We start from the raw sequence: 26471 nt of genomic DNA, 5'->3' as shown, positions 1-26471 counted from the left end.
AGTTACAATAATGTATGCAAGCAAATCGATGATGGAATCAGGGAGGGATTTTCCGACTCAGAGATTGTTCGTGGGGTGCTCAAAATTATAAGACCAGGCATCTTCAAAGAGATGTTGATCAACAAAGATGACATAACGGTGACTGAACTCAAGGGGTTTCTCCAAACCCACCTAAGAGAAAAAAACAGCACAGAGTTATTCCAAGAGTTGATGTGCACAAAACAGGATGAGAACGAGACACCACAACAATTCCTCTACCGGGTGATAGGTTTAAAACAACGCATCCTATTCACATCAAAACTGGCTGACACTGACATTAAGTACTCTGCAGCTACAGTACAAGATGTTTTTCTGCATACAGTATACCAAGGCTTTGGACACAAACACACTGACATACGCAGAGAACTCAAACCTTTGCTGTCAAACAGTGAGGTCACTGATGAAATGATCCTTCGTCATGTGATGAAAATCACCAGTGAAGAGAACGAGAGAATGAAAAGACTTGGATCCTCCCGCCGACAAACTGCAACAAATGCACACAGCGCGCAGCTTGAGCCTGCTGGAGTAAAGAGACCTAGCCCAAAGTCAGAGAGTGTAGAGTCCAACTCAAATCAGACAAAACCAGATCCCCTGAGAGACCTCACGACCAAAGTAGAAGAACTCACCAGACTGGTTATGACCATGCAAAAACAAAACCAACAACAGCTAACTCACAATGGGCGCCAATACAGTCAAAGGAGGACACAATCTAACCGTGGAAAACCCTATGGTTGCCCCAGCTGTGTGGAACAAGACAGACAAGACTGTAAACATTGTTTCATATGTGGGGATGAGGGACATCGTGCAGCAGGCTGTCTACAACGGCCAAAGGGACGGGGAAACTTCAACCGGCCACTGGAGGGGGACATCTAGTGACCGAGTCTGGAAGTAAGTCCCAACCGTTAAGTGAGGCCAAAGATGACAAAATATGCCCCTCCTCACCCTCTACCCCAGTAATGACAAGCACACAAAGTTGCCGCACCCAAGTAGCTCAGGCCCTTCCTCAACTACCACGTGTAGCTAAAGCTAGAGCTGTCGCTAGCCTGATTGGGAAAAAGGCCCTAGTACAGAGCTACCTAAATGGCTTAGCAGTCACCTCATTGCTCGACTCAGGGTCACAAGTCAGTATAATCAGCCGTGCCTGGAAAGATGAATACCTACCTGACCTTAGCATCCACCCAGTTTCTGAGATTTTAGGGGAGGAGGAACTTAGGGTCATTGCAGCAAATGGCGGTCTCATTCCATATGATGGGTGGGTAGCTATTACAGTGAACTTGCCAGGGAATTTGGACCCCAATCTGTCCATTAGTGTCCCATTCCTCATCAGCAGCTATTCCATGGATAGACCCTTGATTGGCTTTAATGTTTTGGAAGTGTTAATTTGTGGCCAACCAGAGAAGCTAATGCCAGTACTTGCTAGCCTTCTTAGCAATGCCATATCTGTCCCCAATGAAACAGCTGAGGCTCTTGTCAACTTTATTCAGACATCAAAGTTAGTCATACAGCAGGGACGTGTGAGAACAGGGGCCAAGGACATCATACTCCCAGCGGGTCAAGTGTCATGGGTGAAGTGTCAGGTCCCGTCAAACATGGATGCCTCTACTCGATTAGTGTTGTTTGAAGCAGATGAAGACAATCTGTCGTCTGGACAGTGGAATGTAGGGCCAGGTTTGTTACAAATTCAGAACCCAACCAAGCCCCACGTCACCATTCCAATTGGTAATAACACCAATCATGACATCACGATACCACGCAAAACAGCTCTAGGGATCCTGCAGCATGTTGAAAATGTGGTGGAGGCAGAGATTCTGGACAAATCACAGCCTGCAGCGATGGTCAGCGAGGTCACCACCACTCATGTCAGCAGCTCAGATTCACCTCTGTGGCACCCACCGGTAAATCTTGACCACCTGGAGGAAGAACAGCAGGAGGCTGCTAGAAAGATGCTGCATGAGGAGTCAAACGCCTTTGCGAGGGATGGAGATGACATTGGCTGTATCCCAAATCTGCAGATGGTGATCAACCTCAAAGACGATGTCCCTGTGCAGAGAGCTTATACTTCCATCCCCAAACCACTGTTTAAAGAGGTAAAGGAGTATATTCAAGATATTATTGTAAAGGGATGGATAACGAAATCCAAGTCTTCTTATTCTGCCCCAGTGGTCTGTGTGCGGAAGAAGGATGGCACTCTGCGCCTCTGTATAGATTATCGCCTCCTAAATCAAAAAACTGTACCTGACAGACATCCCCTTCCGCGAATACAGGATCTGACAGACACGCTGGGGGGGTATTCGATGTTCAGCATACTTGACCAAGGTAAAGCTTACCACCAGGGGTTTATAGCAGAAGGGTCACGCCATCTCACCGCCTTCATCACTCCCTGGGGGCTGTACGAGTGGAAAAGAATTCCATTTGGACTTTCTAATGCACCTGCAGCTTTTCAGAGGAGCATGGAGGAGATGTTGGGGTCCCTGAGAGACGAGTGCTGCATCCCGTACCTGGATGACCTACTGTGCTACTCCAGATCCTTCAGTGACCACGTGGAAGTGATCCGCAAGGTTCTCCAAGCACTGCAGCACCATGGGGTGAAGCTACGGCCGGAGAAGTGCGAGATGTTCCAGAAGGAGGTTCGCTATGTTGGCCGCTTGGTATCAGCTCAGGGAGTTCGAGTTGACCCCAAAGACCTCGACGCGGTGCTGGCTTTAAAAACCAAACCACCCCAAACAGTTGGTGACCTCCGACAGGTTCTTGGCTTCCTGAGCTATTACCGTTCCTATGTACAGGACTTTGCTAAAATAGCGAAACCACTGTATGAGCTGCTCCAAGTTAAGTCCTCCATGCCACAACTTCCTCCACGACACTGTAAGCCCAAGGGTCCCCAACTCCCATCCAAAACACCCATTGAGTGGAAGGCGGACCACCAAAGCACCTTGGAAAGGCTAGTCAATATGCTGACCAACCCCCCAGTCCTCGCATACCCCAACTTCGAGGAACCATTCGTCCTACACACCGATGCATCGGAGAAAGGACTTGGCGCAATCCTCTACCAGCAACAGGGTGGGAAAATGCGAGTGATCGGTTATGGATCACGAACTCTGACACCAGCAGAACGGAACTACAGACTTCACAGTGGAAAACTCGAGTTCCTGGCTCTGAAGTGGGCCGTGTGTGAGAAGTTCAGGGACTATCTCTTTTACGCTCCACATTTCACTATCTACACTGATAACAATCCACTTACCTACGTCATGAGCACCGCAAAACTCAATGCGGTTGGACACCGCTGGGTTGGGGAATTGTCAGAGTTCCGCTTCAATATCAAATACAGACCTGGAAAAAACAATATCGACGCCGATACTCTCTCACGCATCCCACTCGATATCGACAACTATGTGGCAATATGCACCGAGGAGCTGTCTCAGGATGTGCTACATGCAACCTGGGAAGGAGGTAGAGCAGCTCAGAAGAAAGATGTAGCATGGATAGCTGTACTTTACACCTCCTCTGCTGATGTAATGCCACAGCCTCGTTCATTTCTGCCTGAAATAAGCCTCGAAGAGTTGGCAAAAGCCCAACGAGATGACCCTGGAATAGGGGAAATAATAAAGCTGAAAGAGACCAATAAGGCTCTTACTGATGAGGTCAGAAGGTCAGTGGGGGGGCTCACTCGTAAGCTCCTTCATGAGTGGAGTCAACTACATTTGGAGAATGGAGTCCTGTACCGCTGGACGGTAGAAAGAAAACAGTTAGTCCTACCTGTCAAGTACCGGTCAGTTGCCCTAAAACACCTCCATGACAACATGGGACACGTTGGCATAGAACGTGTGCTCCACCTCGCCAGAGAGCGTTTCTATTGGCCGTACATGAAGAGATATATAGAGGACTATGTCACAAGAAAATGCAGCTGCATAAAACAAAAGAAACCCTCCACACATGTCCGTGCACCAATGGGGGGCCTGACTTCTGCTTCCCCTCTCGATCTGGTCTGCATCGACTACCTACATCTGGAGAAGAGCAAAGGAGGCTTTGAGTACATTCTGGTAGTAATCGACCATTTTACCAGATTTGCTCAGGCTTACCCAACTAAAAACAAATCAGGACAGACTGCAGCTGAACGAATATACAACGACTACATACCTCGTTTCGGTTATCCAAATCGTCTCCACCATGACCAAGGGCGCGAGTTCGAGAACAACCTTTTCCGCACCCTTGGACGGCTGTCAGGGGTGGGACACTCACGAACATCTCCGTACCACCCGCAATGTAACCCCGCGGAGCGGTTCAACCGCACACTGTTGCAGATGTTACGGACACTGACAGACAGAGAAAAGGAGAGATGGAAGGAACATCTACCACAAATGATACATGCATATAATTGCACTCGTCACGAGTCCACTGGGTACTCACCTCATTACCTGCTGTATGGACAACACCCCCGTCTCCCTGTGGATCTCCTGTTCGGACTATTGGAAAACAACGGATCAGTGACACACAAGGGTTACGTGGAGAAATGGTCTAAGAGGATGACAGAAGCGTACAAGATCGCAAACAAAACCAGCTTGTCGTCAAGTGCAAAGAACAAGTCATATTATGATCAAAAGGCGAGGGGAGTGGTCCTCAAACCACGAGATCGAGTACTGGTTCGGAACATGGGTGAGCGAGGTGGACCTGGTAAACTTCGATCATACTGGGAGAAGAAGATTTATGTGGTGAAGGAGCAAATCTCTGACAACCCGGTATATGTCATTCATCCTGAGGGAGAACCAGAGGCGAGAAACAGAATTATACACAGGAACTTGCTACTTTTAGTCAATGACTTACCTGTTGAGGGCCCAACACAGTCAGCTGACATGGTCGTAACACCCCTTCAAAGACAAAAACAACTTCAACAGAGGGCAAGCTCTGCCGACAATGATGGGATACCAGACACTGATGAGGAAGATGAATGGACAGGAGGGTATTGGTTGAGAACACCTGTAGTCAGAACGGAAAAGGATCAATCTGGACGTGGCAGACAAACAGCCTCAGAGGGAGGGCAAAGGTCGGTGTCAAAGCAGTTTCCTCCTGCAACAGTGCCTGTTCAGACTCCAAAGAAACTGACCGTGATCCATAAAGAACATTCTAAGACATTACTAAGAAGAGGAACCAAACCTATGGAGACAAACTTACCTGAAAGAGAGGATACACACACGGATGAGACAAACTTACCTGAAAGAGATGATACACACTCGGATGAGACAAACTTACCTGAAAGAGAGGATACACACACGGATGAGACGAACTTACCTGAAAGAAATGATACACACTTGGATGAGACAAACTTACCTGAAGGAGAGCACAAACAAAACATCCCTGTAAAGGAAAAAGAAGTGGAATTAGGGGAGGATGGATCAGAGACAAATGAACAACATGATGTCGTATATCTACCTCAGCCTGAAGAGGATGAACAAAATGACCAAACGGAACAAGTACAGATGGAAAGACTGAGTTCTCCCCTTCTAATGACTTTGCCTGCAGAAGATGAACACAGAGAGGTTAGGAGGTCAGCCAGAGAGAGGAGACAGAGGCCAGTGTTCACTTATGAGTCCCTGGGCCAGCCTTCAATACGAACTCATGTAGGTTACATCTCCTCACAGACTACACCAGCCCCCCGGTCTTTCATGCCACACATGACCAGACAGTTCATCTTACCTGCTTCTTACACGCCACAAATGTACATGCCTTACACATACTACATGCCAGTCACAACACAAGTTTATTAAAAATATTTTTTTTTGGGGTTGTAACAAATGTCGGGAGCCATTTTTGTTTGTCGGGGTGGATGTGATACTCACAAAATAAGTGTTTTGATGAGATAGTAGTATTGTTTTATTTCCTCTGAGAGTCACTTCCTAGTTTACTGCTATGGTATTATTTTATTATAGTCTGTCTAATTAAGAATGAGAAGTCACACAGAGAAACACACAATGACGTGCTGTTGCGTGAAATGGACACTGGGTGGCAGCACGTAGTGACAGCGTCACGGGGACTCTTTCCAATGCATCGCGGAAGCGGGGATCATAATCCAGATGAATGGAGAATGAGCAACAGTTGTCCTGCTTCGCTGATTTCTGTGTGTTATATTTCCAGGTTAGTAACTCACCTTTTCTGTGACTTCAGATGGTTATAAGTTAATATGAAGACCCAGTGATGTTTGGTCCATAAGCTAAAAGGTCGTTAAGTGTGTAAATAAAGTAAAGTGTCACAGTACGTGATGATTGTAGTGGAGAAAATGGCGTCCAGCGCCATAACCAAATGTTTACTTTCATTTGTTTCTTTCGGCTCCTGGGCATTTGTGGGTTATTATTGTATGTGTGAAAATCTGTTGTGTGTGTGTAGTGCATTGCTCAAAATGTTGAAGCTAATGCTAATGTGCAGTTTAAGATCAGCAACGGCTGTAGCCTTGGTGGAGGACACACACATAAATTGCCAACAATGCTAGGGTTCAAGTTAACGGGTTAAAGCGGCAAGTTATAAGCCAGCCATGCTTATTATTTCAGTTTGTGTTCATATAGTGTAAACGTGGAATAGTTAAACTGCAAGGGAGATTTATTCTGTTATATTAAGTGAGCACTTAATGTACTTAACGTACTTTATGTACAGTTATATAAAGAAAAGACTCTTTCTATGAGAGGATGAAGATGATGTGTGTAAGGCCGAAGTGCATACATGATTGATGAAAGACAGGTGACATGATTAAAAGGGAAAATGTTGATCTTTGGTTTAATACAAATTTTGACAAGTTTATTTCTTGAAAATAGGTAAAAATTGACATTTAATGTGAATGTTATCTAGAGATGGTTAATACCAGTGCTTGAATGCAGACAAAATAACAGAAATAATTCATGGTTGCAGTGTAAAGGTTAAAATGAATGTGAGAATAAAAATAATCCAGATGAATGGAGAATGAGCAACAGTTGTCCTGCTTCGCTGATTTCTGTGTGTTATATTTCCAGGCTCCTGTCAGAGGATTATCTATATATCTGTCAGTGGGGACCAAGCCGGGACCCGCTACACGTGCACCCCCCTTCAGTCTGCACTACATGGACTATTCCATGTTGCATCACACTCATCACACTCAATGATTATGGCGTAAAATCCAAAACAGTAAATAGCGGTTAGAGAGAGAGAAGAGATAAATCGAGAGAAATAAAGCGAATATACGAAAGCGGGTCACAGAAAAAGAAGACGAGGGACCAATGGCAGGAGTTTATTTCAAAGCTGACAAAGCTATCAAGCTTTTTTACAGGAACTGCGGTGGCAGTGGGACCGTCGGCGGAACAAGAGCAGCCGTCTACACCGTTTGCTCCCAGTATATAGCGCTATACCACCAGATAAATCAGTCTGCAAGGTATAAACTGCAAGTAACGAGACAGTTCTTGTGTCTTTCAATCTTTTTTTCTTTTTTTAAATAAATCTTTATTTAACCCTGGAATAACAAATGTCTTTACTAATATTGTATAACCAAGGTCATACGAATCTTTGTTAAGAGTTGAAAAGTTAAGATTATCTTGTCAGTGAGAACATGCATTAGTCAGGGGCTGAAGAAGATCAGGAAAACTAAAGTTGAAACAAATTCAAATCTATTTGCACACATCCATGTCTTAGGACAATATGAAAGTTTGCAATATCGATAGAAAAGGATGTTTAATCCAATATGCATTACACTGGCCGAGTATGATGGAAGAAAGGAAGGATAGTGACCTTTGTTCTCATCCCTTGTATGGAGTATCTCATTATGCGATATAAGGTACATTAGACCGGTAGATGCAGGGGCCCCCAAATGACTGTTCGCCTGGAGCCCCCAAATGGCTAAGTTCGCCACCGCCTCTACACGAGAGACGCGCTGGGAATCCACCGGATGCTGTTCTATGACGTCGTGTCTGCTCCAGGTTTTGTACCGCCCTCCGCACGGCATCATACCATGAATGTATAAAGAGAACCCAGCGGGAACGTTTCAGAAGCCGAACCTTTGGCCTGCCCGATTTTGTTGACTTGCTCAGATTTTGTTGATCTGGTCATTTTTCGTTTTTATACAGTCGGTAGTCTGCACAGGGTATTTTATTTTGAAAATTGACCGGATGCTCTATGTTGTTCCTGTGTCTCTGACTTCCTGCTGGCGTGATCTGCTCTGTGCAGCTTGTTGCGGCTTCCGTCAAAAATTGACCAGGCAGCCGAACGCAAAGCAGCCGTGCACGGCTTGACCCCACTGTGCGCCGGAGCTGATCGCAGCCGCTTGTGATTTGTAACACACTTTCTGCTACTAGGGGATGGAGAGTGATGGCAGGTTAACAAGGGGGATGCTTTTTGGTAATTTTGCTAGCAATGGGGACGGTATCCCCCCTCATATCGCCTACTGACTGTAACCATGCATTAAGATATGTAAACAAACAGACAGTGTTGCGTTGATGTGCGTCATAGACATTTACTTGCTGATAGGGCTGTCGCGGTAACCGCAAAAATGAAAAACCGCGATATTAAGAAGCCCACCGCGGTGCATGATGGGCCACCGCCATCACCGCATGTGACCTGATCTCACCATAACACACATTGAGAAGGAGACAATGGCAGTTGCACTGGTATCAAAACCAAATGTTACTTCGCCCCTTTGGGAGCATTTCGGCTTTCAGCCAAATGAAAAGGGGGAGCCAGCCAATTTAAATGTGGCAATCTGTAAAATCCGTTCACCTAGCAAGCTACCATCCAGCTATTGAGGCGCGGCTGCCGCGGCCTCCTGCCACACAGAGTCGGGGAGCAGCTCATGTCGGTGCCAGCCGACAGCTTGGAGTCGGCGAAGCCTTTGCTCGAGTCGGCAAGTACAGCAGAGACAGTGACAGACATAAACGCCTAACAAGCGCTGTTACATGGTATCTGGTTGAGGAGATGGTGCCGTTTTCCACTGTGGAGAAACCTGCATTCAAGTCGCTGCTCCAGAAATTTGACAAGCAATATGAGTTGCCAGGGAAAACCTACTTCTCAGAAACTGCTGTGCCGAAAATGTACAATACAGTTAGAGCATCGGTTCAGAGTGAGCTCAAAAGTGTGGACTTTTTCTCTGCCACCACTGACATGTGGTCAAGTGTGAATATGACTCCTTACATGAGTCTAACTGTACATTACCTGACCACAGACTGGACTCTTAAATCACGCTACCTTGAAACAGTGTTTATGCCCCAGAATCACACATCTGACAACATCGCAGAGGCTCTACGCAGCGCATTTGATGAGTGGTCCCTGGATGAGAAGAAGCTGGCGTGCATAACGACGGACAACGGGGCAAACATCGCCGCAGCAGTGAGAAAATTGAGCTGGACGTAAGTACATGTGTATTTGCGCAACAAGCGCACCATCCGAGAGGGTTTTCAGTGTCGCTGGAAATGTTATCACCCCTCTCAGATCCTCTCTCAAACCGCATAAGGTTAACATGCTGGTTTTCCTTGTGTGTAAAAAGGACATGACCGAGCTATAAATCATCGTCCTTTTTGTGTGTGTGTGTGTGTGTGTGTGTGTGAATGTGAAATTGTAGTGCCTGGTACAGCTCATTTTGTATACTTAATTTAAAAAAAACAAAAAACGGGCACTTGTTTTTTATTTCAGTAAGATGCTGCAGCCAAATTTGCATTTAAAAGTTCAGCCTTTAAAGTCTCCTGCATTTGTTTTTGTTAAGTTCAATCAGTAGGACAAACAATGTGCATCAGGCATCTGTGCCGTTACCGCCCTTTGATCTGCATTCAATAAAATAAAGTGTTATAAAATTGCCATGTCTTTTTTTTATAACCTTTTTTAAATGTGTAAGCGCCATGTTTCAGAGGAAATATTGCAATGAGTTTAGTAATTTAGTAATTAACAAACGAATTTGCTGAATAGATAGATAAAAAAAGAAAAGAAAAAAAAGATGGTGCAATAATATCGCATACCGCGATATTGAGCCGCCCTGACTCACCGCAGGGGGAATTCCTTAACCGTGACAGCCCTACTTGCTGATAATGTTGTCTTTGTTTGCAATAATAAAGCCTTCATGTGTTTTGGAACTGATAAGCAGAACCTCAATCTAGAATTATTCACGGGTATGCAATTCTTAGAATTTTGGATTTTGTGAGTGATGAGATTTCAACCGCAGATACAACATCAGCTGTCTTTAATGTGTAATGTCAGCTGGTCTATATGTTTGTTTTACCAACAGCTTGTCTGTTTTTATGTTGTTACCTGTATTTGGAGAACCCAAGACAAATTTCCACGCTGGTGGACAATAAAAATGTATTCTATTCTATTCAGAAATTTCAGTTCCCAACCCTAGTTTTGTGACATTCCAATATAAAAAATTTGCAATAAAAGTCGTGTGCATGAACCAATAACTTCTGTATTTGTTAGAAATTTCAAGTCCAGATATGACAGCATACTACCCAGTACGATCTCCCTGAAGAAACAAACTATATCACCCCCACAGAAAAACTTTTGTTTGGTACAACCATTAGTTGCTAATAGATGGTGTTTTTGTTTTCAGGTGTTTCAAGGCAACTGACCTTGACCTCAGCACTATGACCTTGTTATATTGGAATAGGCAATTAACTCAATATCCAAAAACATAAATTTTGGTAGCAAGATAATCAATAGACCCATTACTAGCCACAATCCGATTTTTATTGGTTTTTGGTCCTACATGATCCTGATATTGACCTTGATCATGTGACCTTGACCTTGAATTGCTTAAGTCACCCCAGGAAACTTAAAATTTGAAAGCAAAATTATCAAAATTGACCCATTTGATGTTGAGATATGCTTCTATTTGTTTTTAATGGGTATGAATGGCAGCCATCTTGAAAATATGCAAATAAAAAAAATGTCATTGCCCAAATTTGATGTTATCATCCAGAAATGTTGACTAGGTGTCCTAATGGCGCCAAAAATGCAAAAAAAAGAGGAAATGACCCAGACTAAATATGACCGATTCAATCACACATTACAATGACTGACGTAGTAGGGAGCTGTCAGGGTAAAATCTGTCCAACTGATGTGGACGTTTGCATCCAACATGCGTCTAGATAGGTTCAGGTTGCAGTGTATGTGTTCAAAGCTTTGAGCTGGTGTAAGTTAACAAGACTGCAGTGTTTTGGCCATCAGCTGTACCTTGTGATTGGTGAGTTTTTGTCTCCCCTTTCTGGGGAAAATAGTACAAATTTTTATTATCAGCAATATTATAACACCCGACTGGTAAACTTAACACTGAGATAGCATTTAGTCGTTTCATGCGCTTGCCAGCACGTGTATTATGTATTCATCAATATTTCATAAAGCATATATTGCAAGAAGACTAGTTGAAGTGTATTCAAACCTGATTTCTAAAAGATTGAAGACTTCAAAATATTGTGATATTATTTTTGGCCATATCATCCAGCCCTCCTACTTTAAACTATAGTATGTGAGATATTTGGTTCATAAAGGTGATACAGGTGGACTGGATCATTTCCTCAGACACCATAATTTATTTGGCTTCATTTTAAAAACAGGGGAAAATGACAGTCAATCCCAGACTAAGATGTCTAAATAAATACAAAACTGCAAAGGACCAAAGATCATTTTTAAATGTTCCTGTTTTACACTTGAATAAACTGTAACACCAGTGTTGCTCCTTTTGATGAAACCTCTACTTTTAACTTTTGAACAATACTAAAATAAAGGATCATTGGCCAGCTAAATATGAACACAAACTAAAATCAGTGAAAATAATCACATTGAATGATGAAACGGCTTTCTTCAGGAAATGTGGCACCAAAACACTGAAGGCTGCATAGTGTCACTGGTGTGCTAACTATTGTTGCTGCCTCCATTCTCTACAATCTTGCTCTTCTTCTTGTCTGTTGAGGATTTGAAGACAGTGGCTCTGTAGTACTGCAGCTCTTTAATGCTCTCCCAGATGTCGTCCAAGGCTCTGAAAGAGAAAACCAGAATTTTAATCATATTTCCTGTACTATGCATATTCCTTTGAACTTGAGCACAGACCAATCTTCAAAATCTGGAATTATTTCAACTCGGATTTAATTTTCACAGCTTTTGGCATCAGTTCTTTTGGTTACGTCAATAGTGTACTTACCAAGGTATTTACTAAGCTCAGAGAGCATGTCAATATGACAGAAAAATCAGATGAGAGCCGGTGACCAGCAGGTTTTAAACAACGACCCAGTTATTACTTATTTTGAAGTGAAAACAAATCTGAAAAAGTATTTCACAAATGTAAGCATCGGGTTACAGACCCACTTGTTGCCTTAACTTTGACCCCCATACCTTTCTCTAGCTGAGAACTTCTCCTGTACAATGAGGGATTATAAGCAACATTTTTGCTGCGCTCACTTTCAGTTTGATCTCCAACTAAATTGGTTTAGATAATCTAGATAAACTGTTTTCATCTTCATGATTGGCCGAAGAAGAGGAGGTTTACAGTGAGATAATGGTGGACAGCAATGTAAAGAAAGTTACGTTAAGACATGCCCCAGCCACGTTCGATAGGACAAACAAACAAAATCGACAACAACTATGCAATATGCAAGAAATGTCTGGTAAAAGTACATTGGCAACACCAGGAACATACAAAGCCACTTGCAACAGCACCACCCTGATCTCCTCATTGAGAAAGCTGCTCACGAAATGCTAAAGTTGTAAGTCAACCTGCAGTGGTGAATGCAATGTATATAAAGCAAAGCTTCATTTCTCGTCCCCGAGGGCTGCCAGTATTACCATCGCTGGGTTTATTGGCATGACCTCCGCTGGTACAGCGTGGTCGAAAATGAAGGAACTGTAACCTGCACTGTACATTAACTGCCACTAGACAATTTCACTGCTAACTTTTCCCTCTGCTCTGAGCACAGCCACTGTCTCTCTCTTGCTCAATGGCTCACTTGGTCTAGTTTTTTTTTTCTCTTTTACCTGTGGGTTGCTTTCTTATGAGGCGCCATCTTGTATTCTCCTGGAAACCACCGTCTGAAAGTGTAGAAATTGAGAATATCTTTGATTTTTTTTCTGAATTGCTCTGCTAAGTAGAATTACTTTAAGCACTGAGTTACAAAACCTTCTCAGCAATGCAATATTAAAATAGGGCCTTTGAAATACAAACTGGAAGAATGGATCATTAGTGGGGCTTGTATTATTAACAAGGCTTTCATGAGATGAGCAAGGAAGGTGTGTATACGGCAAGCTCACGAGAGAAGGAAAAAAAAACAATATGTTGTGTTTAGGGGTTTTCCATATCCATATTGGTTTTCCATATCCATATTGAATCATCAACTCTGGCGCCGCTCAAGGTGGCAGCCTGTAGCCGCAGCTCCCGTCGTGTTTTTTAAACTTTTGTTTATTTGTTGGTTAATTCTTTTCGTTTGTCTTTCGGATCAATCACAACCCGTTCATAAAAGTTGTGACAATGGCTAGACTAAGTTTTGCTGCCCTTCTCCGCGTTCTTCTGTTACTTTTTCTACTCTTTGTAACAGAGAACTTTGCCGATAATAGTGGGGGCATTGTTTACACGCGCGAACAGCTGATTGCGCTGTGTGAGCCTGTGCTGCTGCCCGGAGACAGACCTGTGGTCCCAGGGGAGTTAAAGAGGAGATGCCGGGGTTGCAGGTCTGGAGCTTTACGGAAGAGGAAAAGGAGAAGACATAAGCCAGCGGTCCCAGCCATTATAAACGTGAGGTCTTTGGGGAATAAGACGGACGAACTCGCAGCGCTGGTGAAGACCCAGAGGGAATACCGTGAGTGCAGCATATTTTGCTTCAGTGAAACTTGGCTGCACTCGCACATCCCGGACAACAGCGTTGAGGTTCCAGGCTACGGTTTGGTACGAGGAGACAGAGACTGTTCAAAGAGTGGGAAGAAGAAGGGTGCGGGATTGTACTGTATGTGAGTGAGAGGTGGTGCAATCCCGGACATGTCACTGTGAAGCAACGGCTCGGTACCCCGGACATTGAACTGCTGGCTGTGGGAATGCGTCCATATTATTTACCGAGGGAATTCATGTCGATCATTGTTATGGCCGTTTACATCCCTCCGTCAGCTGATGCAGCGGTGGCCTGTGACGTCATCAGCTCCGCCGCTGCTAAACTACAGACTGAACACGCGGATGCATTCATGGTGATTACAGGTGATTTTAATCATGCCTCACTGGACAAAACTTTAAATAACTATCACCAATATGTTGAATGCCCCACCAGAGGCAATAAAACACTGGACCTCCTCTATGCTAATGCCATGGATGCATATGACGCCACAGCCCTTCCCCCCCTTGGCAGATCAGACCACAACTTGGTCATGATGACTCCCAGGTATGTCCCTCTTGTTAGATGGCAGCCCGTGCACACCAGGATGGTGAGGAGGTGGACACAGCAGGCCGCTGAGACACTGCAGGACTGCTTCGGGTCAACAGACTGGGATGTACTCTGTGAGCCACATGGGGAAGACATTGACAAGATGACTGACTGCATCACAGATTACATCAGATTCTGTGAGGACACCACCATACCAGCCCGCACTGTGCACTGCTTCTCCAACAACAAGCCCTGGATTAACAGTGACCTGATGGCACTTCTTAACAAGAAGAAGAGGGCTTTCATGTCTGGAGACAGAGAGGAGCAGAGGAGACTGCAGCATGAACTCCGAGAGATGCTGAGGACGTGCAAGGACAACTACAGGAGAAAGCTGGAGGCCAAACTCCAACAGAACAGTGTGAGGGATGTGTGGACAGGAATAAGGCTGAACGATTTATCGTTTTCTGATCGAAATTGCGATTTCAGACAACGCGATCATGTGATCGCCAAAGCTGCGGTTTTTGCAGCGCTCCTGACTGACCCAGGATCTGTTGTGTCAACTATTTTACACATACATGCCGTCTCTTTACCATCCTGCCAAGCTCACCGATCAGAAGCGGCATGCTTCTCGTGGACAGGTCACACTAACCAATCAGTATTAACGTGCTCCTTAACATGTTCTGAAATGGCTCCAGCTGGACCAGAAGCGGAGTTAGGTGATTTAATCCCCAAGAAAAACAGCACGTTGGTCATTTGGGAGTATTTCGGGTTTGAGCCTGCAGACGTGCACCAGGTACTGTGCAAAACCTGTCGCGCTAAAGTTGCAACATCCAGCGGAAACACAACCAATTTATACCGGCACTTGAAAAATCACCACAGGCATTTGCATGACGAGTGCAGAACGAAAAGGTCTGGTGAAAAGTCCGGTGAAAATGATACTCAGGCCCACTGTAGCAAACAGACTACAATTACAGCATCTTTTGCCAACTTGGGAACTTGGGGCAGGATCAAGAAATAAGACTCAATAGTGACACGACGGCCGTTGCGGCCGTTAGGGTAACTGCAGCCATCAGCCGTGCATGCTTCTTGTTAATAAATACATTTGGAAGCAATTTTTAACTTTAGTTTTCATCCTTGCATTAGAGTAATAGCATTTAATGTTTTAATGTTACTGTACATTGGGAATATTGCACTGAAGCTTGATTTGAAGGAAATCGTGAATCAAATCGAAATCGCAATATCTGCCAGAAAAATCGCAATTAGATCTTTTTCTAAAATCGTTTAGCCCTAGACAGGAATGAAGCACATCACGGGGATGAAGGGGAAAGACAGACAGACATCAGGGAGCCTGGATAGAGCAAACCAGTTGAACCAGTTTTTTTAACAGGTTTAGCTCACCTCCTGCCACCCCTCCGACACCCCCTGCCCCCCACACACCCACACTGTCCCAAATGGCTCGTCCCACCCCCCAGCTTTCTCCTGTACAGCACCTCTCCATCTGCCCCCCCCTCCTTGTCCCCCACATCCTCCTCCTCCACCTCCACTGAAGACATCTGCACCAACCCCCACCCAACGGTGACTACAGGCCAGGTAAAGAGGCAGCTGGAAAGACTACACCAGCGAAAGGCTGCAGGCCCTGATGGCATTATACCCAGGATCCTGAAGACCTGTGCCAGCCAGCTGTCTCCTGTACTGGGACATCTGTAAAACCTGAGCCTGAGTCTGGAGAAAGTCCCAATGCTGTGGAAGACATCCTGCTTGGTTCCAGTCCCCAAGAAGTCGAGACCATCCGACCCGGCAGACTACAGACCAGTCGCCCTCACATCTCATGTGATGAAGGTACTGGAGAGACTGGTCTTAGCTCAGCTGAGGCCACAGGTGAGGACGTTTCTGGACCCTTTGCAATTTGCCTATCAGCCCCATTTAGGAGTCGATGATGCTGTCATCTACCTGCTGCAACGAGCCCATATGCATCTGGATGGTGGAGGAGGCACTGTGAGGATCACATTCTTTGATTTCTCCAGTGCTTTCAACACCATTCAACCTCTGCTACTGGGTGAGAAGCTGCAGGTGATGGGTGTTGATGACACATGGATCTCCTGGATTACTGACTACTTGGCAGGCTGGCCACAGTTTGTCCGTCTGGGCAGTGTCCTGTCTGATGTGGTGGTCAGTGATACAGGAGCTCCACAGGGAACTGTGCTTTCTCCCTTCCTCTTCACCTTATACACCACTGACTTTCAGTTCAACTCTGAGTCGTGTTATCTGCAGAAGTTTTCTGATGACTCAGCTGTTGTCAGGTGTGTAAGAGAGGGAGAGGAGGGGGAGTACAGGACACTGGTAGACAACTTTGTTGAGTGGTCCGAACAGAATCACCTGAGGCTGAATTTCAACAAGACCAGAGAGATGGTGATTGACTTCAGGAGGAAGAAGATGCCTTAACAGCCACTACGGATCAGGGGGGAGGCGGTGGAAGAGGTGGATGACTACAAGTACCTGGGAGTGGTGATTGACAACAGACTGGACTGGAAAACTAATACTGAGGCTGTGTACAAGAAGGGGATGAGCAGACTCTATTTCCTGAGGAAGCTGAGAGCCTTCAACGTGTGCAGCAAGATGTTGGAGATCTTCTACCAGTCTTGTTGCCAGAGCAATTTTCTTTGCTGCTGTGTGTTGGGGCAGCAGCATCAGAGCCAGTGACACTAACAGACTTGATAAAATCATCAAGAAGGCTGGCTCCATACTTGGTCTCAGGTTGGACTCTTTTGAGACCGTGGTGGAGAGGAGAACGCTGAAGAAACTTTTCTCCATCATGGACAATGATCAGCACCCTCTCCATCACACAGTAGACAGAGAGCGGAGTACCTTCTCTCACAGGCTGCTTCAGCTCCGCTGTCGAAGGGACAGATACAGGAAATCTTTCCTGCCACATGCTATCACACTGTATAATAACAGCTAAAACTCTGGTCATAACATACAGTTCTACGCAATTTATATGTTTTTACACTGTTCTGCACCTCATCTGTTCACTGCACCTTATATTTTATTTTGCACTAAAATTAATACTGCTTGTGTATACATCAACACTGCTCATTTATACATTTTTATACATATTTTTTGTATATATACATTTTTTATATTACATTTTATACTGCTATGTTAATATGTCTAGGTTGTTCTTTTTATTTCACTGTGTTGTCATTCGTCTCTGTGTGTAATGCTGCTGCTACACCTTAATTTCCCAGCTTGGGATCAATAAAGTATATCTATTCTATTCTATTCTATATTCTATCATGGCTCTACCTCCAGTGTACAGAGGAAATGCAAGAGACGTGGAAATTTGAACATTTTCTGATACTGATTTCATCCTAAGAAAACACAGGCCTTGCAGAAAAAGGCCTCATTACACAGAATGTCAAGGCTGAGAAAGTTTCCACAACTTTGCACAACAGCACACAAAGTCTCAGACACTCCACAGTAATACCAACACTAGCCTGCAAAGCTCCTTGATGGTGCTGACATCAATGATTCTGTAGTGAAGATGGTACATAAACTGTGGCATGAACTTGTCCAGAAATCTCTTGTCCGCATGCACAGAGTTACCTGTAGAAAGAGGAATCAAAGCACATGAATAGAGATCCATTGTTTTATCACAGTTCTGCTACTGGGCCTAAAAATTAACTCACCAGCAAGGGGACACTGTCCAGGTGGGGTGTGCTGTCTGACGAAGGACAGGAACTCATACTCCGCTTGTTCCAGGGTTATTTTACTGTCCCGTACAGCCTGGGTCAGTCCTGACTGAGACAAAATGACACTGGCTAAATATATCTCTAAACTCTTTGAATTGACACTTGAATTTGCCAAGCGAAGACCTAAGATCAATAACACTTTAATGTCTGTGCAGTATGTCAAAGATCCTCTTGTAAAAGTGAGTAAGTGTTACACAATAAAATAGACTGTGTGCATCCTTGAAGGCTAACAAATATTTAATACATTTCCTTCCTCATAACATTGGAAGGCTGACTTGAATGTATATTTTAAATCTGGCATTATTTACATACATACATACATACAAGTATTGTCCCTCTCTGCCTTTGCTGGCAGACTACAGTATAGCTTGGCACTTTACCTCCACCTGTAGATAAGTAGATTAGTGTGAAACCATTTGTAGGAATGTGTATTACATCTGCATGCATGGACTTTTTTGTGCCTATGCATGACATACAGAAAACAGGATATCACCCCTGATTTCCATCGGGCGCATGTCTATGACGTTACATGTGCAACGCTTTTTTGCTCCATTCTCAACGTGACAGCATATCTCACCAAGAGCATTAGAAGCAGTGCGTGCTGCCAGCTGATACAGTAGACCTCCTGAGATTTTGCTAATTTCGTCACATTCTCCTTGATTTTTGTGCTTCTACCATGGGTGAGTAGGCTACATACTTAAATGTAAATGTACTTAAATGTTCAATGTAGTGAAGTGTAACATGATCGCCAAACAGAACAGGGGTTTTTATCTTGAAAATTGACCGGATGCACTATGCTGTTCCTGTGTGTGACTGCCTGCTTGGCACGATCTTCTATGTTCAGCTTGACGGGACTGCAGTCCGTCTCCGTTAAAAATATACTCGCCGCGTATTCTCCGCGGACCAGAGCAGAGAGCCGCTTCTGGGACGCTGCTGAGACCTGGTGGAAACATGAGCATTGACAAGAATGGCCGCTCCGGCAACCGCAACGTGGCCATGACAGTCCCCGGTGGAATCTAGGGGTCACTCATAGACAAACAGATCCATAGTGATACAAGAGGTCAAAAACTACACAGGGAACATTTACATATTAAATTGGAGCCAGACAATTAGTATAGCATCTGACCTGGAAGCAGGGCAGGGGGAAACAACTAAGCTGCTCATGTCCAAAATCAAAAATTACAACTACCTACTTGATACATACTGGGGAGAGAGAGAGAGAGACTTTTTAACCTCCTTTATTACAACAGGTCTACTCAGTACGTATTACAGCGCTATACAACACACTGCACATCACATCACATCCCCCCCCAACCCAGTATGTAAAGCCCCTCAAAGCATCCCACCCTCATCTTCCCCCAGAGAGCAAAGACATCCAACGATGACATTCAACAAACACATAGTGTACAGAATCAGGCACATTAAAGAACACACGGCCCTCCCCCCCTTTATGATCCACTTTAGACAGAAACATATTTGTTGCCAGGGCCCCATGTAACACCCTCAACTGCAGATCCCCACACCTTTTAGGAAGAGGGAGCTCATGCAGCACTCTCCACCTAAAATCTGCCATCGTCTGTCCCTCAAGGTAGCGCTGCCACTGATGCTCCCTGACCTCCTTCAATGCTGCAATTTTCTTGACCTTCACTAACACTGCATACAAAGCCAACAGGCTGCTGGTGCAGCATGGCTCCTGCCTGCCCCATCTGTTTACATGGAGCTTGCCTTTGATAATTATCAATAAATATGATGATGTGAGTTTTCCTTTACCCTGCTGAAAGAGCGAAAGAACAGGACAGAGAGAGAAAGTAAAAAAGACTGCACAGAAAAAGTTCCGCCCCTCACCTGTTGTGTGTATTCTAGCAAAGTCAGTGAACAAGATAAACACTTGAAAAACTAAGTGGACAGCTAGTTTACACTAAGCCTGCAGCTGCACTTCCAGACACTTATCCTGTGTGCGGGAAAAAAAGAGAAGCGACTGGTACAAAGGGAATTCATTCCAACTGTGTCAGAGAAGTTTCAGAGATTCTTTATTGCAGGGCTTATCAAAGTCCAGACTTTGGCCTGCATCCAGACCGAACTGCAAGTCATTTCTATTGATTAATAAATTGTTAGTGAGGTTGAACACACAGTATAATTCCAGATCATTTACCGCCATCCTGTCCAAGGATGAATGTGCTTTTTAAAAAACTTTTCTCAGCATCTCTGCTGTGTGTAGCTGAACAGGGTTGGGGAGAAATATCTGACATACTGGACATTTATTGAAGTGATCTTACAACAAGGGATCTTGTGTGATTGTATCCCTTTCAGAAGCTTTGAGTTACTAGCCACGTTTCACTGTTAACGGTCCATGATGACGACCAATCAGAGGCTGTGTTTCTGACTGTGTGACAGCCCTGATCTTGAACGCACTGTGTTTAGGCAGGGGTTAGCAGCGTTCAGGAAGGCAAACTCTTAAATGGGATGGACAAACATTCTTGCATAATTCACATTAGCCTGAGCACACTGTAGCCTCCAAATATCCAAACATTATAAGAGTAACACTACACATTAATATTCACTGCACAAATAAACTCCTACCTCAGATTTTGATAAACACAATCCTCAAGGTTGACACCTCTCTCACCAATTGTCACCAAATGGTGACCAGTTTGCAGGTATGCAAAATGGAAACTATAAGATGCTGTGGTTGTTTCAAGGATAGGGAAAAAGCAACACACTGCAAAATGAACAATCCTGTGTCGTCCGTTCTTTCAGCTTCCCTTGTGGGGACCAGTGATTCCCCTTTATGCATCCAGCAGTGCACATCCGCTGCTGAAATTTGACCGCTGTTTATGAATTTAAATTTTTTTCACGAGAGGAGAAGGAGGAGAGGGGAAGAGATGAGCGGAGTGGAGAGGGCTGCGTTTTATTACAGGCTTGTTACGGACGCTTCATATAGCTACAGGACAATCTACACACCTTCGATTAGAGGACGCCCTCTTATAGCAACTATCTTCAGCAACTAACGTTACATCATTTTGCGCTTTCACACACTTGTCAGTAAAGCTTAGAAACAGAGAGGACTCTGTCATATACTGTAACTCTAGAAACTAAAGTTGTATTTTTTTCTTGCTGCTGCCGCTTCATATCCGGACCAATTCACACACATGAGTAAACCATTAAGCATATAAACGAGGAACTTTGCGCTTACCTGAATATTTCAGCACGATTATAACAACAAGCATTAGGTAGATGTTACCGCTGACAAAAGCAAAGCTGAACACAGATCAGGATCATCATTCTCTCAGAAGGGAAAAAAAACTTAACAGTTACAGTGGCTTGCAAAAGTATTCATACCCCTTGAACTTTTCCACATTTTGTCACGTTACAATCACAAACGTAAATGTATTTTATTGGGATTTTATGTGATAGACCAACACAAAGTGGCGCATAATTGTGAAGTGGAAGGAAAATAATACATGGTTTTCAAATTTTTTTACAAATAAAAAACAGAAAAGTGTGGCGTGCAAAAGTATTCAGTCCCCCTAAGTCAATACTTTGTAGAACCACCTTTTGCTGCAATGACAGCTGCAGGTCTTTTGGGGTATGTCTCTACCAGCTTTGCACATCTAGAGACTGAAATTTTTGCCCATTCTTCCTTGCACTATAGGTCAATCTTGGTCAGATTGGATGGAGAGCATCTGTAAACAGCAATTTTCAAGTCTTGCCAGAGATTCTCAATTGGATTTAGGTCTGGACTTTGACTGGGCCATTCTAACACATGAATATGCTTTGATCTAAACTATTCCATTGTAGCTCTGGCTGTATGTTTAGGGTTGTTGTCCTGCTGGAAGGTGAACCTCCGCCCATGTCTCAAGTCTTTTGCAGACTCTAACAGGTTTTCTTCCAAGATTGCCTTGTATTTGGCTCCATGCATCTTCCCATCAACTCTGACCAGCTTCCCTGTCCCTGCTGAAGAAAAGCATCCCCACAGCATGATGCTGCCACCACCATGTTTCACGGTGGGGATGGTGTGTTCAGGGTGATGTGCAGTGTTAGTTTTCCGCCACACATTTTGCATTTAGGCCAAAAACTTCAATTTTGGTCTCATCTGACCAGAGCACCTTCCTCCACATGTTTGCTGTGTCCCCACATGGTTTATGGCAAACTGCAAACGGGACTTCTTATGGCTTTGTTTCAACAATGGCTTTCTTCTTGCCACTCTTCCATAAAGACCCGATTTGTGGAGTGCACGACTATTAGTTGTCCCGTGGACAGATTCTCCCACCTGAGCTGTGGATCTCTGCAGCTCCTCCAGAGTTACCATGGGCCTCTTGGCTGCTTCTCTGATCAATGCTTTCCTTGCCCAGCCTGTCAGTTTAGGTGGACAGCCATGTCTTGGTAGGTTTGCAGTTGTGCCATACTCTTTCCATTTTCGGATGATGGATTGAACAGTGCTCCGTGAAATGTTCAAAGCTTGGGATATTTTTTCACAACCTAACCCTGCTTTAAACTTCTCCACAACTTTATCCCTGACCTGTCTGGTGTGTTCCTTGGGCTTCATGATGCTGTTTGTTCACTAATGTTCTCTAACAAACCTCTGAGGCCTTCACAGAACAGCTGTATTTATATTGAGATTAGATTACACACAGGTAGACTCCATTTACTTATTAGGTGACTTCTGAAGGCAATTGGTTGCACTGGATTGTATTTAGATGTATCAGAGTAAAGGGGGCTGAATACTTTTGCATGCCACACTTTTCAGTTTTTTATTTGTAAAAAAATTTGAAAACCATGTATCATTTTCCTTCTACTCCACAATTATGCACCACTTTGTGTTGGTCTATCACATAAAATCCCAATAAAATACATTTACGTTTGTGGTTGTAATGTGACAAAATGTGGAAAAGTTCAAGGGGTATGAATACTTTTGCAAGCCACTGTACATCACACTGTTACGTTACAGCCAATGCAGTCATGTGTTGGGAATATGTGAATAAACTGTAAAAAAATAAACCGGCCTACTGCCTGCAAGGGGCACCGTAACACGACAGCTGTCATTTAAAGATAGTTGACAGATTCCCTCAGTGATATTAATGATTAATGATTGCCATAAATGGAAGTTATCTTATCACTGAAATTATTGTTATAGTCACGTAGATTAACACTGTTTGATAATACAACACTAATGATGCAAGTCATTCTAGTTAAGAATGATTCATTTAAGAATAATTGACAGCTAGCTCGCCACACCCAGCGGATGTAAATAATCATATAGTGGGCGATAGGCGTCACACATAAAATAATAGCTGATCTGTCAAATCACATAGGCTTAAGTCCCCGGGGGGTATGACCCCCCCCCATCCTGGGAAAAATATGATTAGTGTGTGTGTGACACCTCTGCTGATACAACTCCTTCCTAGGGGTAACACTGGGGGACTATGTATTAGCTCTGCAAAACAAAATGGACTGTTGCACTGCTCTTTGCAGTCATAGTAAGTGTTTCCCATCAGTTGTCCCTGGCAGAATACTTCATCATCATCATTGACTGGGGTGTGGCCAGAATTGCAGGATGGTTGATTTGCAACTCATAGAGAACTGTGCAAAATTTTTCAGCCCCATGTGTTTTTCTACCTGTTCTACTTAGACTACTTACCTTTCCATGGTGTTCTTTACACCACTCTGACATCCCTTCCAGCAGCTCATCTGGCTGGTTAATTATCAAGTTGGGGCCCTGTGGACCAAGAACAAATGAGTTTAATTTACAAGACAGATGACAGACAAAAGGCAGTCCAAGAGTGTTGATATTACCTCAGCCAAAACATTCAGGTCAGAGTCTGTGATAATGCACGCCATTTCGATGATCTGATCCTTCTCAATGTCCAGACCTGTCATCTAAAAAACAGAGATTTAGGCACCTGTTATTAGCATCCATCAGTAACCAATATTGATTACGGTTTACTGCTTTTGTAAAATTTGACATGTTCACCATCAATAAAAAAAAAGTAGTTTGTATCACAGTCATCGACATGGAAAGTAGACAGAGTGTAATCCATTATGCCTGCCAGTGTTGCTTCTTGTTTGGCGGAGGACGTCAGTTTAGTGGTGGCCCTTCAATGTGTCCTGGGACACATGTAAGGACACAGTTCTAAAAGAATGTGGTCACATGCAGCCCAGACCACCTCTGAAAAGACTTAGACAGATTTTATTTTTATTTAATATTTTAGAGGCAAAATCCTAAAATGGAGGAATCGAATCAACGTCAGCTTTCCGTCAGGGTTTAATTTCAAACCAGAAAACATTTGGTTAGTGCTTATCCTTCATAAATCCAACTATACAACTTCAAATCACACAAAATCTGAGCAAAACAAACAGATTAATCATAAGCGTTTGTATTTTAAAAGCTCTTACTACAAATAAATCTGGAGAAACAGTTTCACTTCTCTAGAAAACAGAGAAGTCTGACATGAGTTCAGGTTTAAATTTGTTTTGCGCTGTTGTGGCCGATACTTTTATTTTTAATACGTTAAAGCCAGGCAAAATATTTTGCCTCTAAAATAACACAATAAGGGTGGGAATCACAGGGTAACTCATGATCCTGTTCACGATAACTATGACTCCAGAAATTCTACAGCAATCAATACATTACTAGGTAGTCATCAATGATACATCACTATATCTAACTGAAGAATATGAAGTACCCTTCAAAAGGCAAAGTGCAGGAATTATGTATTTATTAACTGCATTGTGTTGTCAGTTTCACAGAATTTGACATGAACTGATATGAAACAATGTATAAAGAAAGTGCATAGTCTTAGCTTAGTGCCTGTTCATCACACACACTGATTGCAACCTGTCATTGTTCATGTGCCATCACGCCAATGGAAAACAGTCACAAGATGCCAGACAGTAGTCACCTGTTATGCAGTTTCTACCAACCGCTGTCACACACTAGTGTCACATAATGTGACATTTAGACTGTTCACTGCAGAGTGAACAGCTGATGTAACATGTGTCAGCATTCTGCTGCCCTCTTCACATATTATTGCAGTAGTATCCTATGAATTTTAATCTGGGTGTATTTACAAGCTAATTTGACAAATTTGGCGGCCTGTCTGCGGTGCTGGCTCTGCTCTTGCGTTGTCCTCGCCAGGCATCATTGTGTTCATCTGTTTATGAGAACACCAAACCCGGTGCAGCTGAGCGAGCTCAGCCCGTGGATTCATGTAGAAACCGTCAGCTTCATACAGTTTGTAAGAATGGCACAATGTCCGTTTGCCCTTTCAATACTAGTTACAGGGTGGGTTAGCTCATGAGTCTGCACTCTGCACGTCTCTTAAAGTGGCCAGAGAATGTAAGCGTGACCTTGGCTGGCTCCAGTCCCCAGTCCCCAAGGATTTACACTTGACGTATACATTTATACATGTATACATTTTACAAATATGGCAGTTATTTAACGTTATACCGTCAGTCGCACATTTCCATCATCCACCACCATTTCGTCCAAAGTATGTTAGCTTAGCTACCTCTGGGTAACTTGATGAACCGTTAGCTCACGTTAACAAAAACCCTTTAACTTGCCTCCAGGTCTACCCAGACCATTCTCTGGGACATCGCAGGGGACGACATGCTGACCTTTCTGGATACCTGACCGTGAAAAATGGAACCAAATCTGAAAGTAATATCGGGACACGTTCCTGCTGCGGTAAACGGTATTATTTCACGGCTAAACTTTGCCTTTTTCGGCAGTACTCTAATGCGGTGAGAATAACAGGCTGCCTGGCTGGACCGCTGGACGAGCCGTTGGCTCCTGCAAAGTAACTCCAAGGGTACGTTCACGAGAGCCGCTACTGAGGTACGAAGACACACCGGCATCCTGAGAACCACTTCTTCTTCTTCCTTTATGTTGCCGGCACACTAGACGCAGCCAAGGCGAGTTGCTGCCTTCCACAGGTCATAAACAGAAGTTATTTTCAGATCCTTACATACTGCCCAGTGCCATGGAGATATTTTAATAGCTGTTGTTGTTTCACAGTGCTCCCTGCTGATATTTGATTTCAGTGACTGGTCCCAGACTCCAGTTTCTGCCAGTTCTGCTCGCATGAGGATTCTCTCTGTGTGATAGTTGATTAATGCAGTCAAAGCATGAATCACTGCCTCTGCCTCTCCACATGTGCATCTTCCATCAGGGTACTTACCAACATTGCCAGCACATGATTGACACATGATTGACTCAGCCTAGTGATTACCACACTGTCCCACTGCCCATTCTTATACTTGATGCATATTTAATTGTTGGCTGTATTGAAAAATAAAACCTGCCTTTGTTTCTCTTTTTGCCACATCCTTGACTTGTGTCTGTAAATAAATTAAT

General features: G+C 43.9%; 1 protein-coding gene across 1 annotated transcript; it reads right to left on the bottom strand.

Annotated features, from left to right (window-relative positions):
• Positions 1–11535: 11535 nt before the first annotated feature.
• smfn (small fragment nuclease) lies at positions 11536–25825 on the bottom strand. The gene is made up of 7 exons (XM_073478801.1): positions 25679–25825; positions 23909–23992; positions 23754–23831; positions 18053–18164; positions 17861–17969; positions 12997–13050; positions 11536–12004 (listed from the first exon to the last, which is right to left on the bottom strand). The coding sequence occupies exons 1-7, from the start codon at positions 25724–25726 to the stop codon at positions 11881–11883; spliced, it is 609 nt and encodes a 202-aa protein (XP_073334902.1). The 5' UTR covers positions 25727–25825; the 3' UTR covers positions 11536–11880.
• Positions 25826–26471: the final 646 nt, after the last annotated feature.

Source organism: Pagrus major, chromosome 13 (assembly GCF_040436345.1).
Source record: "Pagrus major chromosome 13, Pma_NU_1.0".
NCBI lineage: Eukaryota > Metazoa > Chordata > Actinopteri > Spariformes > Sparidae > Pagrus > Pagrus major.
The sequence above is the reverse complement of the archived record's forward strand: the minus strand, read 5'-3'. Positions and strand labels throughout refer to the sequence as shown.

Excerpts from the sequence above, each read along its gene's own strand:
- smfn (XM_073478801.1), bottom strand. The coding sequence starts at position 25,726 with ATGTCGTCCCCTGCGATGTCCCAGAGAATGGTCTGGGTAGACCTGGAG. Across the intron at positions 17,970-18,052 it reads TGGACAGTGTCCCCTTGCTG|GTAACTCTGTGCATGCGGAC; the intron begins GTGAGTTAATTT and ends CTCTTTCTACAG. Across the intron at positions 13,051-17,860 it reads ACCATCAAGGAGCTTTGCAG|ACGGTGGTTTCCAGGAGAAT; the intron begins GCTAGTGTTGGT and ends CTACACTTTCAG.